The 13,118-nt window shown below is 40.2% G+C and overlaps 1 protein-coding gene across 2 annotated transcripts in view; it reads left to right on the plus strand.

The window, feature by feature from the left end:
- Positions 1-13,118, plus strand: part of prkg2 (protein kinase cGMP-dependent 2) — a 42,251-nt gene that overhangs the window by 12,992 nt on the left and 16,141 nt on the right. For both annotated transcript variants that reach the window (XM_047380541.1, XM_047380542.1), the window contains exons 5-7: positions 448-553; positions 5,708-5,771; positions 11,312-11,389. In XM_047380541.1, the coding sequence (XP_047236497.1) occupies positions 448-553; positions 5,708-5,771; positions 11,312-11,389 (248 nt within the window). The remainder of the gene's footprint in view (positions 1-447; positions 554-5,707; positions 5,772-11,311; positions 11,390-13,118) is intronic.

Consider the following 13,118-nt stretch of genomic DNA (forward strand, 5'->3'; position numbering starts at 1 on the left):
GAAATAAATGTTTAAAATACTTTGGATTCCTGAATGTGATCTGATTTCCTTTGAGCTCCTTTTTGGACTTCCTAAAGCACTGGGAAACTGGGAATGATGAAGTGAGCTGCATTTTCCGTTGTTGTGTTGACACAAGCTTTACATGATGCCCACAGCTTTGCATCCTGATTGCGTTTTACCTAGCATTTATAAAGTAAAATACCATGTACTGTGTTAAGGTCTGGTTGTTTAGGTTTGTATATTTAACAACCACTGGTGACTGGTGGACCTTCAGGAAGGTGCTCTGAGGTCACCTCAATGTTATGGCTTAACTGGAAAGACAGTTTGACTCAGCAGGACAGGAGATGCAGCAGAAAAACTGGTGTAACATTATCTCTGCTACTGACTCATGTTAAACTCTCACAGTCACTTCCTCCCTCCTGAGGCAAATTATGCTTCTTTTTGTAGCGGTGAACAAAGTAATGACGTGGGCTTTGGATCGGGAAGCGTTCCAAAACATCATGAGGAGGACAGCTGAGACACGACACGAGCAGTACCGCAACTTCCTACGGAGGTCAGACTCAATGCTGAGCCAAAGAGAACAAAGTCTGAAAAATTAAGCTCTGGGAAAACAAGTTGTTGTCAGAAGGTGCCATACAATCATCCTGGCCATGCATTTCATTTTTAATTGGGCTTTTAATGGTTCATTTTGAACAGTTAAATTATTTGAATTGACACAACATTTTGAATCTGTTGTAGATTTTCTCTCATCCACACATTGTCAAAATGATGCATACAGGCTCAAATAAATACATAAATTTCTCTAAATCTTTTATTAAGTGATGTAGAAGGTTTTTAAATGAACTATGTCTTGACAAGGCCAAGGCTTATAAACCTGTTGTTACTAATTGTGATAGCTACTGCAGGTAGTCTTTCTCTGTTGGCTTTGTTCAACAGCACTACTTGGATGGACCAAGATTCAGACAATTTTACTTAAAAATACGTTATCTGGACAGAGTCCTGCAGGAGCACCAGTCAACAGTGAAGCTAATTTTTCATTGCTATGAACTGACCTAAAAGGAAACCTTTAAGCTTGACTATAATGTGCAGTTGCCCTCATTGACAAGTCAAATTCTTTCGAGATAAACATTTTATGGTCAAAGATCGAGTTTTTGCCCAAAATAACAAAAATGATACTAACAAAGAACACTGCACTAATTCTCAAGCATGATGGTGGTAGAATAATGATGTGGGGCTAGTTCACTGCCATTGGTACTAATACATTTCAGTAACCAGAATAATGGAACATATCCTCCAAATTATTTAACTTCACATCCAATCAGTAGCAAAATAGGTAAAACTTCCTCTTGGTTGAGTGCTCCAACAGGGCCCGGATCCCAGCCACATGACAACTGGGTTAGAATAGATATAGCAGGCTAATTAACACTGAGCTTCTTGTATGGTCTTCTTAATACTCCAACCTTAACCCTATTGAGAATTTATGCACTATGGTTTAAAGCGGGGGGTCTCCAACTCCACTACTGGAAGACTGGTGTCTTAGGTTAGGTGGTCCAACACACCTGAATCAAATAGCAGAATTACCTCCTGAGCATGTAGTCAAGTTCTACAGATTCCTGCTAATGACCTAGTTATTTAATTGTGTGTTTTTCAGCAGAGAGGCAACTAAAAGTTGGACACTGACCAGTGATGAGTTTGTGATCCCCTCCTTCCTTCCTTCCTTCCTTCCTGCATGCATGCATGCATGCATACCTGCTTAATCCTTACAGGGTTGTGTGCAGGTCTGTGCCCATCTCCACTGGTCAGTGGTTGAGAAGTAGTGTAAACACTGGAAAGGCCACCAGTGCATCTGCCAGGAAACCAATTTAAATCAACTTTCCCAGTTCCCACAAAGACTGGACAAACAACCAGCCAGAATTATGCCAGAAGCTTGCTGACGGCTACAAAAGGCCTATGACGGAGGTACAACTTGCTCAGAGACATTTAACCAAATATTGGTGGAGGCCTCCGTATGTATTTGAATATCCAGTGAGTCTGTCATATAAATAATTTTAATGCTGGTAAAGAGAAACTACCAGCTGCAGTCAGTCATGAGCTCTGGCCTAAAGGTATAGGGCCTCGGCCATGTTGGGGCATTCTAAAAACCTTCAACACCCTTATAAAAAGATTCAGCTAAGTATGTAAAATTCTGACCCTTTGTAGGTTAGAGAAATCCATAATATATTCAGACATGTGCCAAGTTGTATGTTCTTTGACCATTCCAGTCTAAATCAAGGATGGTTTAAATAAATCCTTACCGGCCTGAAATTGTTCACATTCCTGCTCATGTGCATGCTACAGTGCCTTGCGAAAGTACTCGGCCCCCTTGAACTGGTCAACCTCTTCCCACATTTTAGGCTTCAAACATAAAGATATAAAATTCAAATTTTTTGTGAAGAATCAACAACAAGTGAGACACAATCGTGAAGTGGAATGAAATTTATTGGATGTATCAAACTTTTTTAACAAATAAAAAACTGAAAAGTTGGGCATGCAATATTATTCAGCCCCTTTACTTTCAGTGCAGCAAACTCACTCCAGAAATTCAGTGAGGATCTCTGAATGATCCAATGTTGTCCCAAATGACTGATGATGATAAATAGAATCCACCTGTGTGTAATCAAGTCTCCGTATAAATGCACCTGCTCTGTGATAGTCTCAGGGTTCTGTTCAAAGCGCAGAGAGCATCATGAAGACCAAGGAACACACCAGGCAGGTCTGAGATACTGTTGTGGAGAGGTTTAAAGCCGAATTTGGATACAAAAAGATTTCCCAAGCTTTAAACTTCCCAAGGAGCACTGTGCAAGCCATCATATTGAAATGGAAGGAGTATCAGACCACTGCAAATCTACCAAGACCTGGCCGTCCCTCTAAACTTCATCTCGAACAAGGAGAAGACTGATCAGAGATGCAGCCAAGAGGCCCACGATCACTCTGGATGAACTGCAGAGATCTACAGCTGAGGTGGGAGAGTGTGTCCATAGGACAACAATCAGTCGTACACTGCACAAATCTGGCCTTTATGGAAGAGTGGCAAGAAGAAAGCCATTCCTCAAAGATATCCATGAAAAGTCTCATTTAAAGTTTGCCACAAGCCACCTGGGAGACACACCAAACATGTGGAAGAAGGTGCTCTGGTCAGATGAAACCAAAATCAAACCTGTTTGACCACAATGCAAAACGATATGTTTGACGTAAAAGCAACACAGCTCATCACCCTGAACACACCATCCCCACTGTCAAACATACCACTTTTCTCCTCCTTCACTCTCCTACCTGCACAGGCAAGATGGCGCCTGTGTTTGGCTTTGTCGCTGCCGGTCGCAGTTTGTTCCGCTCTGTGATAGTGCTATTTTTCTCTGCTTTGCTGTTTTCACTCTGTATCACCGATGTTCTGTCTGCCTTGGTTCATGATCGCCAGACACTCATGTCTTTCCGATCCTCAATGATGGTTAAATAGACCAATTTCCAAATTACCCTTTTTATCTAAGATTCTGGAAAAGGTTGTATTTATGCAGCTGATAGCCTTCATGGACAAACACAATATCCTTGACAAATATCAGTCTGGCTTTCGTAGGTTTCATTCCACAGAAACAGCTCTTGTTAGAGTTTCTAGCGATATATTGTTGCGTAGTGATGCAGGAGAGTGTTCTGTTGTGCTGATGTTGGATCTTACTTCTGCCTTCAATACTGTTGACCATCAAATCTTGCTTGATAGGCTGAGACATTGGGTGGTGTATCTGGTTCTGCTTTAGAGTGGTTCACTTCATATCTATCTGAACGATGCTTCTGTGTGGCTGCCTCTAGGTACAGGTCCTCTCCAGCCTCCCTTTCTTGTGGTGTCCCCCAAGGTTCTGTCCTAGGGACCTTGTTATTTTTATTGTATTTGCTTCCTTTATCCTGAGCACTTTTGAGGGCATTTCTTATCACTGTTATGCCGACGACATTCAGCTGTATATTTCCTTTAAGCCTGAACATGTCTTTAAGTTACAGTTGCTGATTGTATGTTTTGAATCTATCAAAGCTTGGATGGCTGATAACTTTCTCCAACTTAATGATGAAAAAACTGAAGTCCTTCTTTGTGCCCCTGATAGATTTATACCCAGGATAATGGAAGCTCTTGGTCCTCTTGGCAAATTTGCTAAATCTTCCATCAGGAACCTTGGTGTAACCTTTGACTCTGCTTTCTCCTTAGATACCCACATCAAATCTTTGGTTCACTCTTGTTTTTATCATTTATGGAACCTTGCTAAGTTAAGTCCCATTGTGTCACGTTCTGAACTTGAGATTACTATCCATGCATTAATTTCCTCACGTTAGGATTACTGTAATACTTTATTTACCTGTCTTAGCAAAAACTCCCTGGAACCTCTCCAGGTTGTTCAGAATGCTGCTGCAAGACTTCTGACAAAATCTTCTAAGTATTCCCACTCCACACCGTTACTCATCCAGCTGCACTGGCTCCCCATTCATTTCAGAGCTCAGTTTAAGATTCTGGTCCTGACCTATAGAGGTCTTCACGGTCAAGCCCCAATTAAATCAGTGAACTCTTGTATCCGTACATTCCCCCCAGGTCTCTACGGTCATGCGATAAAGTCCTACTGGCTGTACATCACACAAGGCTGAAAACTAAGGGTGATAGAGCTTTTGCAACAGTAGCTCCCCGACTCTGGAACTCTATCCCCTTGTGTATAAGGACTGCGGATTCGGTGGTGTCTTTTAAAAAAACAGCTAAAAACTCATCTTTTTAGGCTTGCGTTTGGTTAGTTTATTTTTGATTTTATCTTATCTTTTATTTTACATATATAAATATATTATTCCAATTGTAATTTGTTTTAGTGTTGTGAAGCACTTTGTGATCTGTGTCTTGAGAGGTGCTATATAAATAAAATTTTACTTACTTTACTTTACTTACTTACATGGGGGTGGCAGCATCATGGTTTGGGCCTGCTTTTCGTCAGCAGGGACAGGGAAGATGGTCAAAATTGATGGGAAGATGGATGGGGCCAAATAAAAGACCATTCTGGAAGAAAACCTGTTGGAGTCTGCAAGAGACCTGAGACTGAGATGGAGATTTATCTTCCAACAAGACAATGATCCAAAACATAAAGCCAAATCTACAATGGAATGGTTCACAAATAAATGTATCCAGGTGTTGGAATGGCCAAGTCAAAGTCCAGACCTGAATCCAATCGAGAATCTGTGGAAAGAGCTGAAGACTGCTGTTCATGAATGCTCTCCATCCAACCTCAGTGAGCTCCAGCTGTTTTGCAAGGAAGAATGGGCAAGAATTTCAGTCTCTGTGCAAAACTGATAGAGACAAACACCAAGCGACTTGCAGCTGTAATTGCAGCAAAGGGTGGCGCTACAAAGTATTAACACAAGGGGGCCGAATAACATTGCACGCGCCACTTTTCAGTTTTTTATTTGTTAAAAATGTTTGACACATCCAATACATTTCATTCCACTTCACGATTGTGTCCCACTTGTTGTTGATTCTTCACAAAAAATTTGAAATTTATATCTTTATGTTTGAAGCCTGAAATGTGGCAAGAGGTTGTAAAGTTCAAGGGGGCCGAGTACTTTCGCAAAGCACTGTATACAGGCTTAGTTGGTGTATTAATTTAGACTGTAAAACTTATTGTTTCTCCTGTTCTTTCTTTTTGGTCAGTGTTTCACTCTTGGCTAATCTACCCGATGACAAGCTAAGCAAAATAGTGGACTGCCTGGAGGTGGTAAGTTATTCTGTCAAACTATCTCCATTTCTGTTTGAAGGACAATTTGACTTTTACATGCATTGCACAACTCTCTGGCAGCTCCTGGGACCCAGGAGCATTGCAGATAGCGGCTGTCAAAATATCATTACCATTTGGCCATATTCCATTACTGCATGTCAGCATATTCATTCTAGCTCCAGTCGACAAAAACACAGATTTACCTTGTTGATGAACAGGGCCGATATTATTCCTGTCATCGCTGGGTGTTGTATGTTGTTACCGTAATTATTTGACTAAGACCGCAAAAACTGTTTATTCAATTGGGGGACGAGTGATTTCTTAAAGATGTGCCAGTGACATGCTTTTGGTGTGAGATGACAGAAGTTTGTGAAATTGTGTGTGTAGCTGTGAAACAAGCAGGAGACTGAGGGTGACTCCTGATCTTCCTCCAGAAGCATCATATTTCAGCTGCAAAAAGGAGAAAACGGAGCAGAACCTGTCAGCGTCGGGTCAGAAAACTGCTTTTCTCAGCATCTTTTTGCCGTGCAAACTTCAAGGACATTTGTTGCATTGGTTGGTCATTCTGCTACTCTCAAGTGTGGGTGAAATTCTTCAATCCAGACATTTGGTATGGAAGCATTCTGCCTGTCAGGGGGCCAGCTGTAACCTGAGAAAGGAGCAGATGTTCACACAGAATCACTACAGTTTTATGAAAAGGCTTTTTTTAAAAATAAAAACACACCAGACTCATTTGAGAATGAGTCTGGTGTGTTTTACATGCATCTGTGTGTATGAAAAGGCATCAGATCACCATTTCAGGAATCTCATTTGAGCTCAGGAAGGTAATTTGAATTCCTAAAAACTAAATTTGAGTGAAATTAAAATACAGTTTGAAAAGAATGATGAGCTAATTAGAAATAAAAACATGATCTATTATATGTTCAACATGTCAGCTGAGACCTAAATCTATGAGTCTTAAAACTTTCAGAAGAACATCAGGGTTCCTACATAGGTATTTTCTAGATCTAAATAAATATAGAAAAATATTAATTTTTTTCCAGACTTCTTCTGGGTCTGCCCTGGAGTCTCCTTCCTATATGGAAAAACCTTCAAACTGAGGGTCTTAGGAGGCATGTTATTTAGATGTCTAAACCACCTCCATAGACTCAATGCAGGGGAGCCACAACTCCCTCTGGATGACTGAGCTCCTTATCCTATCTCTAAAATACATCAAAGCCTCCTTCTGTGGAAAGATCATTTGAAACTCTGGTATCTAGGGTCTAATCATCTTGGTTATGATCCATACCATGTTAAATTAACTAAGGGTTGGACGATGGACTGGATAATTAAGAGATCTTCAGTGTGTTCAGTTATTCTTCACAGAAGCAGTATCCAAAGTAGTGCAGCCGAAGGTCCAATCTGTCCAACACACTGCAAAAATTTGAAGGTTGTGTATCTCTGGTCTTTGGCCAGTATGATCCAAATCTAGATACGCTGCCAACGATCTAATTCATTTTAGATACATAGACAAAAAATATATACATGACACAAACCAGCTGACCCAACTTTCATGATGCAGTTTGATCCAGTAATTTAAGGTAAACTTTATGCAATTTGATTAAATGTTATTCGACGTTTCTGATGCAACAAGACGAAGCACAATAATACTAGGATACTGAGTAAACCAAAATTAATTAATGAAACCACCTTTTACGAACAGGTGTTAACTAACAAACCTAGTGCAGTTTATAAAGTCTGATTTACAGTTGAATAAAGCAATGATGCTTAGTACAACATTAAAATAACCCTGGCAGGCTGCAGATGGGTTTCATACTCATTTAGTAACTGAACAAGCAACAAAATGTATTTTCTCTAATATGAACAATAAAACAAAATTAGCTTTCAAAGAGTCTGCTCTATAACTTCTTAAATATTTAATGCTGCTATGAACTATTGATATAATTCAGCTGTGCTAAGAATTTTGTAACTTGGCTCCCAGACAAGGAGCGGGTATCCAAACAGCCCCGCTCTCAGTAACAAAGTATGGTTGCACATCTTTAAGGAGGCCGGTGGCATCCCTAATTATCTTCAAAGAAGTGGAGCAGTTAGGAAGGAGGGCATGAATAAAAGTTGGAATACTTTTGTCATTGTTTTGGTACTCCTCGCACGAGACATGTCTGAGCCTGGAGTGGGTAAAAAACCGAAACATCTTCAAACCTCCATGTTCTCAGTAAATGTGAAAAGGTCACTTGTGCTGATTTATTGTTAGCTGGGGTGCCTTTTACCACTTTCACCATCTTTAATTCATTGTCTTTATTCTCTGTGACATGTGCCATGCTCCGCCTCCCTACCAAGCTTGTTGTTATCTGCTTTTTAACAAGAAGTATACCTCAAAGAGAGGAATGATTCTGCAAAGTACAAACATTTTCCATCACCTTCTCTGCTGATGTGCTCACATCTTGCATGTTGATGCCTCCAGGCTAAACAGCTGAGGCACTAAGTTAGCTGTGCTAAACGTGGAAGAGGCCATTTGCAAGCTAAGCAGACAGCGCGCAGGACAAAACCTTATAGTGATTCTGGGTAGGGAGCTAGCTCACCTCAAATTGGACAGTTCCATACAATTGGACAGTTGCATACAACTGCTAGTAGGATTAGTGTGGTGACGTGCAAAAAGATGGAAATGAGAATTATATACCCCTTGGAAAGGGCAGGACCTGCCCAGACTGGCAGCAGTCTAATTGGTCTTGACAATGTATATATGTTGAACTGACTGTACCGACCAAAAGGGAAAAATTTATCCTAACATCCATGCAACACACTACCAATGAAGTACTTTACCTCCTCTTGTTCAGGTAGAAACTCACACCATGGCTGATCTGTCTTTTATAAATCCTAGGTTCTATTTATTGTTATTCAGGCAGTCTGTACTAAACTGTCTTGTCAAAGAAAGTTACAGTTTACAGCACTGCTTTTTATAACTTTACCAATATTACAGTGCAATTGTCTAGAAATAATCATTGGATGTTGCAAAAGTGCTGATGATTGCATTCCTGAGATATTCAGTTTGAAGCCAAAGCACTCACACTCACAGTCTACTCAGACTGCATAGAGAAAACAGTCCACTTGGGGGCTGCTGAGGACTGGTGTAGTCTGGTTTCTCCTATTCGAGTGCCATTAGAAGACCATGGAGAAATGGTGTTGAAATATAGGCTGCAGCTGATCGATGGAAACTCACTTAGCATAACTGAACTGCAGGCAAACCTAATATAGACACAGAAAGCAAAACATGAATGCTGATGTACACCACTGACATAAGCAAACCAAAAAGTGGAATCTAGTGGTTCGGATTAAATAGACAGGGTGGACACGATTGCTGGGGTCACTAGTACTATATTAGGAAAAGACACGCTTTTAAGTTTCTTATTGACAATGTCTTTCCTTTCTTTCTGGAAACAGTTAGCTCATTTAAAATTCTGACTTTGCAGTCTGTTATAACAAACTCAAGACACAGCTCAGATGCTGTCCATCCACTGAACAGCTTGTGTATCATCTGGACAGGCTCCATAAACAAAACCTTGGCGTATTGTCTCCGCTGTCACAGTCCGGCATTAAACTAGGCTCTCCTGAAGCGTAAACGGGAGGTAAACAATCGTGGACGCCCAAAGAAAATGCCACTTGTGTCAAGAGCTTTGACAGTAAACACCGGGACATGTTTACACAGGGCTGCTCTGATTTTGTTTCGACAATGTCCCATAAAGTCAAAAGGATTACAGCAGTGGATCGTGGCCTCACCTGCTCAAAGTTGGCATTGATCTCAGATTATATTTCATCCTTCTTTCTACATTTTGCACATTTTCATCTATCCTCCTAAAAGTTTTACAATGGAAGAAGATATGTTGACTTGTGTATTTAGCTCACTGAAGAAAAGCTGTGATCGTCACAACTAAAAAGGAACACATCTTAATGTCTCGGTGTCACTCAGTTTTATGAGTGACCTAAAACTGAACTACACATTAAAACAACCGAGCATGACTTTGCCTTTGTTCCAGCTGTAGTGTGTTACAAAAGGCAACTGTGTCTGAGCTTTGGTCAGGATGTAAAATGGCACTTTTTAACATGAGATTACGTATTATTACAACTTTACCAGTGTTCTAAATGTTTTCACCAACTTTCTGTTATTCAGTGTATCTTCCTGACTTTGGTGTGTTTGCAGTGCAATTAATCTGGGATAGATGGTTTCCATTTACAGTACAGGTAAGGTCAGGCTGCAGTTGCTCTACACAAAACAGAGAGATGCATGAACACATGCACATACCTGTAAGAGCTGATGATTTTATAAATTAAAAAAAACAAGTACTCTTTCATTACATAACAGATAACGGTAATGTTATGTGTGGTATTTAGTTTAATATTTAAAGCAACTAAAACATGATTTCCAGCAGATTCAAACTTCAAGAACTGCATAGTTGAAGCTTAGGGGGTGCTTGACACCCATTTTGGCAGCTGTAGGTGTGAAAGCCGCAACGATATGATAAGATGTTTACGATAATAACAAAAAAAACTCTCTGATCACATGCAGTGATCAATGTACCCATCAGAACACATTTTACAACCTCCCTAATAATCGATTACTCTAGACCCCTGAAGGTGTTTTGTGGTATATGGCACCAAGATGTTCTCAGCAGACTTTTTATGTACTCACTCATCTCTCTAACAAGTTTATGGATCTGTGTGAGGCTTCCTCGTGCTTCACATTTTCCACCATCATCCCAGGCCCCAAGAAATGCACCGTCATGAGGTTAAATGACTATTCAATTTAGTTCAGTTTAGTTGTATAGCAGCACTTTACAATAAAAAATAAAAAAAGCTACTGGGGGAGCATCTTCTCATAAACAAGAACCATCAGCACTGGCGCCCCCCAGGGATGTGTTCTCTCCCCACTCTTGACCGCATCTCAGCATACCCATCTGTGATAGTCCTGAAGTTTGCAGATTAAGCCGCTGTTGTTGGTCTGATCCAGGACACTGACGCCTCTGCACACAGACAGGAGGAGGGTCGGCCTTTTTTCTGATAGTTGATGTGTTAGAAGAAGAATAATTGGCAAATATAAGGTTGTACTTCCTGAGTTGCTGCAGGAAGTACAGTCTATGCTGGGCCATCTTTTTTGTATATTCATTTTGTCACTTGAATTATTTGTTCTTTTTGGTGCAGCATATCTAAAGTTCTGTCTGGCCATGTTTTATGACCATTAAGGAATTCATAGTCAGTCTGTTTAAACTGATATTGGATTGTTTGTGTCTTTTGCTGTCAAACCCAAAATATGACCACTACCAAATAATACCCATGTGGGATGACATTATCACTTACTATTATTACTATTTGCCTTCAGTTTAGCAGCCTGATGTGCTCAGACCCCTACTGCATCACTGAAGGCTGTGCACAGGCTCCCATCCCAAATGGGAATGGCTACCAGGAATCCTCATGACATAATCAATAGTTAAGTCAATGCAGTTCTGACCACTGGCCTCCCTCGTTCTCTCAACCCCTTTTCCCCTCAGGAATACTATGACAAGGGAGAATACGTCATCCGGCAGGGAGAGGAGGGGAGCACCTTCTACATCATTGCACAAGGAAAGGTAAAGTGTTCTCCAACAACTAACACCTAAAGCAATTAAGGTTTAACTTTGTGATATTTTAACAAACGCTTTTGATTAGCAGAGAGACAGCGATCAGCCTTTTACTGTCTGATACAGATAGAGGTCTGACTTGCAGGATGAAGTTTAGAATAAATAAAAATGTCCTTCTATGCTATAATACACACAAATTCAGTTGTGTTGACTCTGTTTTGATAAAGAAACACATGTAGCAAAACAGATCACATAACATAAATTTACTTAAAGTTTCTTTAAATATACAAGATTATTGTCTTTAAAGGACCAAGGCAGTGACCTAAACCTTCATCTGGATTTTAATAAAGAAAGAAAGTCCTTCAAAGAACTTGCTATTTGTTGAGTTTGCAGACTGAAGAAGTGTGAGTTTTCATTTTTGAAGCGTTTACAAAATGCAAATACATTTAGTATTTGACCTGCTGATCAACACAGATAATCTGGCTAAATTAAATTTGAATAAGACAATCTATAAGTAAAGGAATATTTTCAATTGTAAATTAGTTTTCCTCTATTACTCTTATCTGTAATAAAAGAGCAGTGAATCTGCACTAACTTGGACAGGTCACACACAAACAACCATGCACACAACTAAGGGCAATTTAGAGAGTCCAATTAACCAAACAGGTATGTCTTTGGACTGTGGGAGGAAGCCAGAATACCTGGTGAGAATCTTGTCCTCAAACCCCAAAAACACCTTTTTGCCTGTAAGCTCATTGTACTTCTTGGCCTCAGTGCTAAATGGCAGAAGTACAGCAGCAATGAATTTTCCAGTCAAATATTTAATTTAAATGATCCCTTTTTGTTTTTTTTTTGCCTACACAGACACCTGTAGCAAGTACAACTTAATAAATGAACAGAAGAAGAATATTTAGAAGGCAGTGTTTTACATCAAATTCGTCATTTTAAGTGCTGTAGCGTCACTGGCATTTTATATTTCAAATATATAGCAACCAACTGAAGTAATGGTTACAAGTTGATTAAAGAGAATTAAATCAAATTTTTCTTCTCAAATTCTCTTAGTTTTGTCTTTTCAAGAGTGGGGCGGTTCAGAGTGGGGGGGCTCTGTGACCCGCTCCCCTTTTCTGTCTGATCAATCAGCAACCTGATACCAATGTGGTCTGCTAGAGCTGTACACAGGGGATTTGTTTTAAAATGCCATAATAAGTCCATGTGAGACAGCAGGCCCTAAAATCTAATCTAACCAAGCCAGGGTGAGACGTCTGTTGTTTGGGAGGAAGGGGGCTAATACAGGAAATGGCTCCCCCACCCCCTTGGTACCCTGTGAACAGGGAGGGAATAAACTCCAGGAGTGCCTGCCACCAGGAAAAACAAGGGAAGTGGGGGTCACTTAGGTCAAATGGGACACTTAGCTAAAACACACTCGGGCCATTAAGGCCGTGATGTCATTGTGGCATATCCTAAATGGTAACGATGCTGCAAGTGGGTTGTTTGACCTCAACCAGGGTGGGCCACTCTTTGTTTCTTTTTTTTTTAAAGCCTACCAAATTATAGAGAAGTTTCATAACATCCAGGCTACTAAAATGTTTTTACTGAAGACTGATTTCAGACAGCAATCAGAAAAGCAACAAGCAAAGAAGAAAACCTTCTACTGAGTGAAACTCTTAAGATTCATGTGTGTATTTGGATAGCATGTCAAGAAAATACGGAATGCATCAGCACCACTTAATCGTGCATA

Source organism: Girardinichthys multiradiatus, chromosome 12 (genome assembly GCF_021462225.1).
Source record: "Girardinichthys multiradiatus isolate DD_20200921_A chromosome 12, DD_fGirMul_XY1, whole genome shotgun sequence".
Taxonomy (NCBI): Eukaryota; Metazoa; Chordata; class Actinopteri; order Cyprinodontiformes; family Goodeidae; genus Girardinichthys; species Girardinichthys multiradiatus.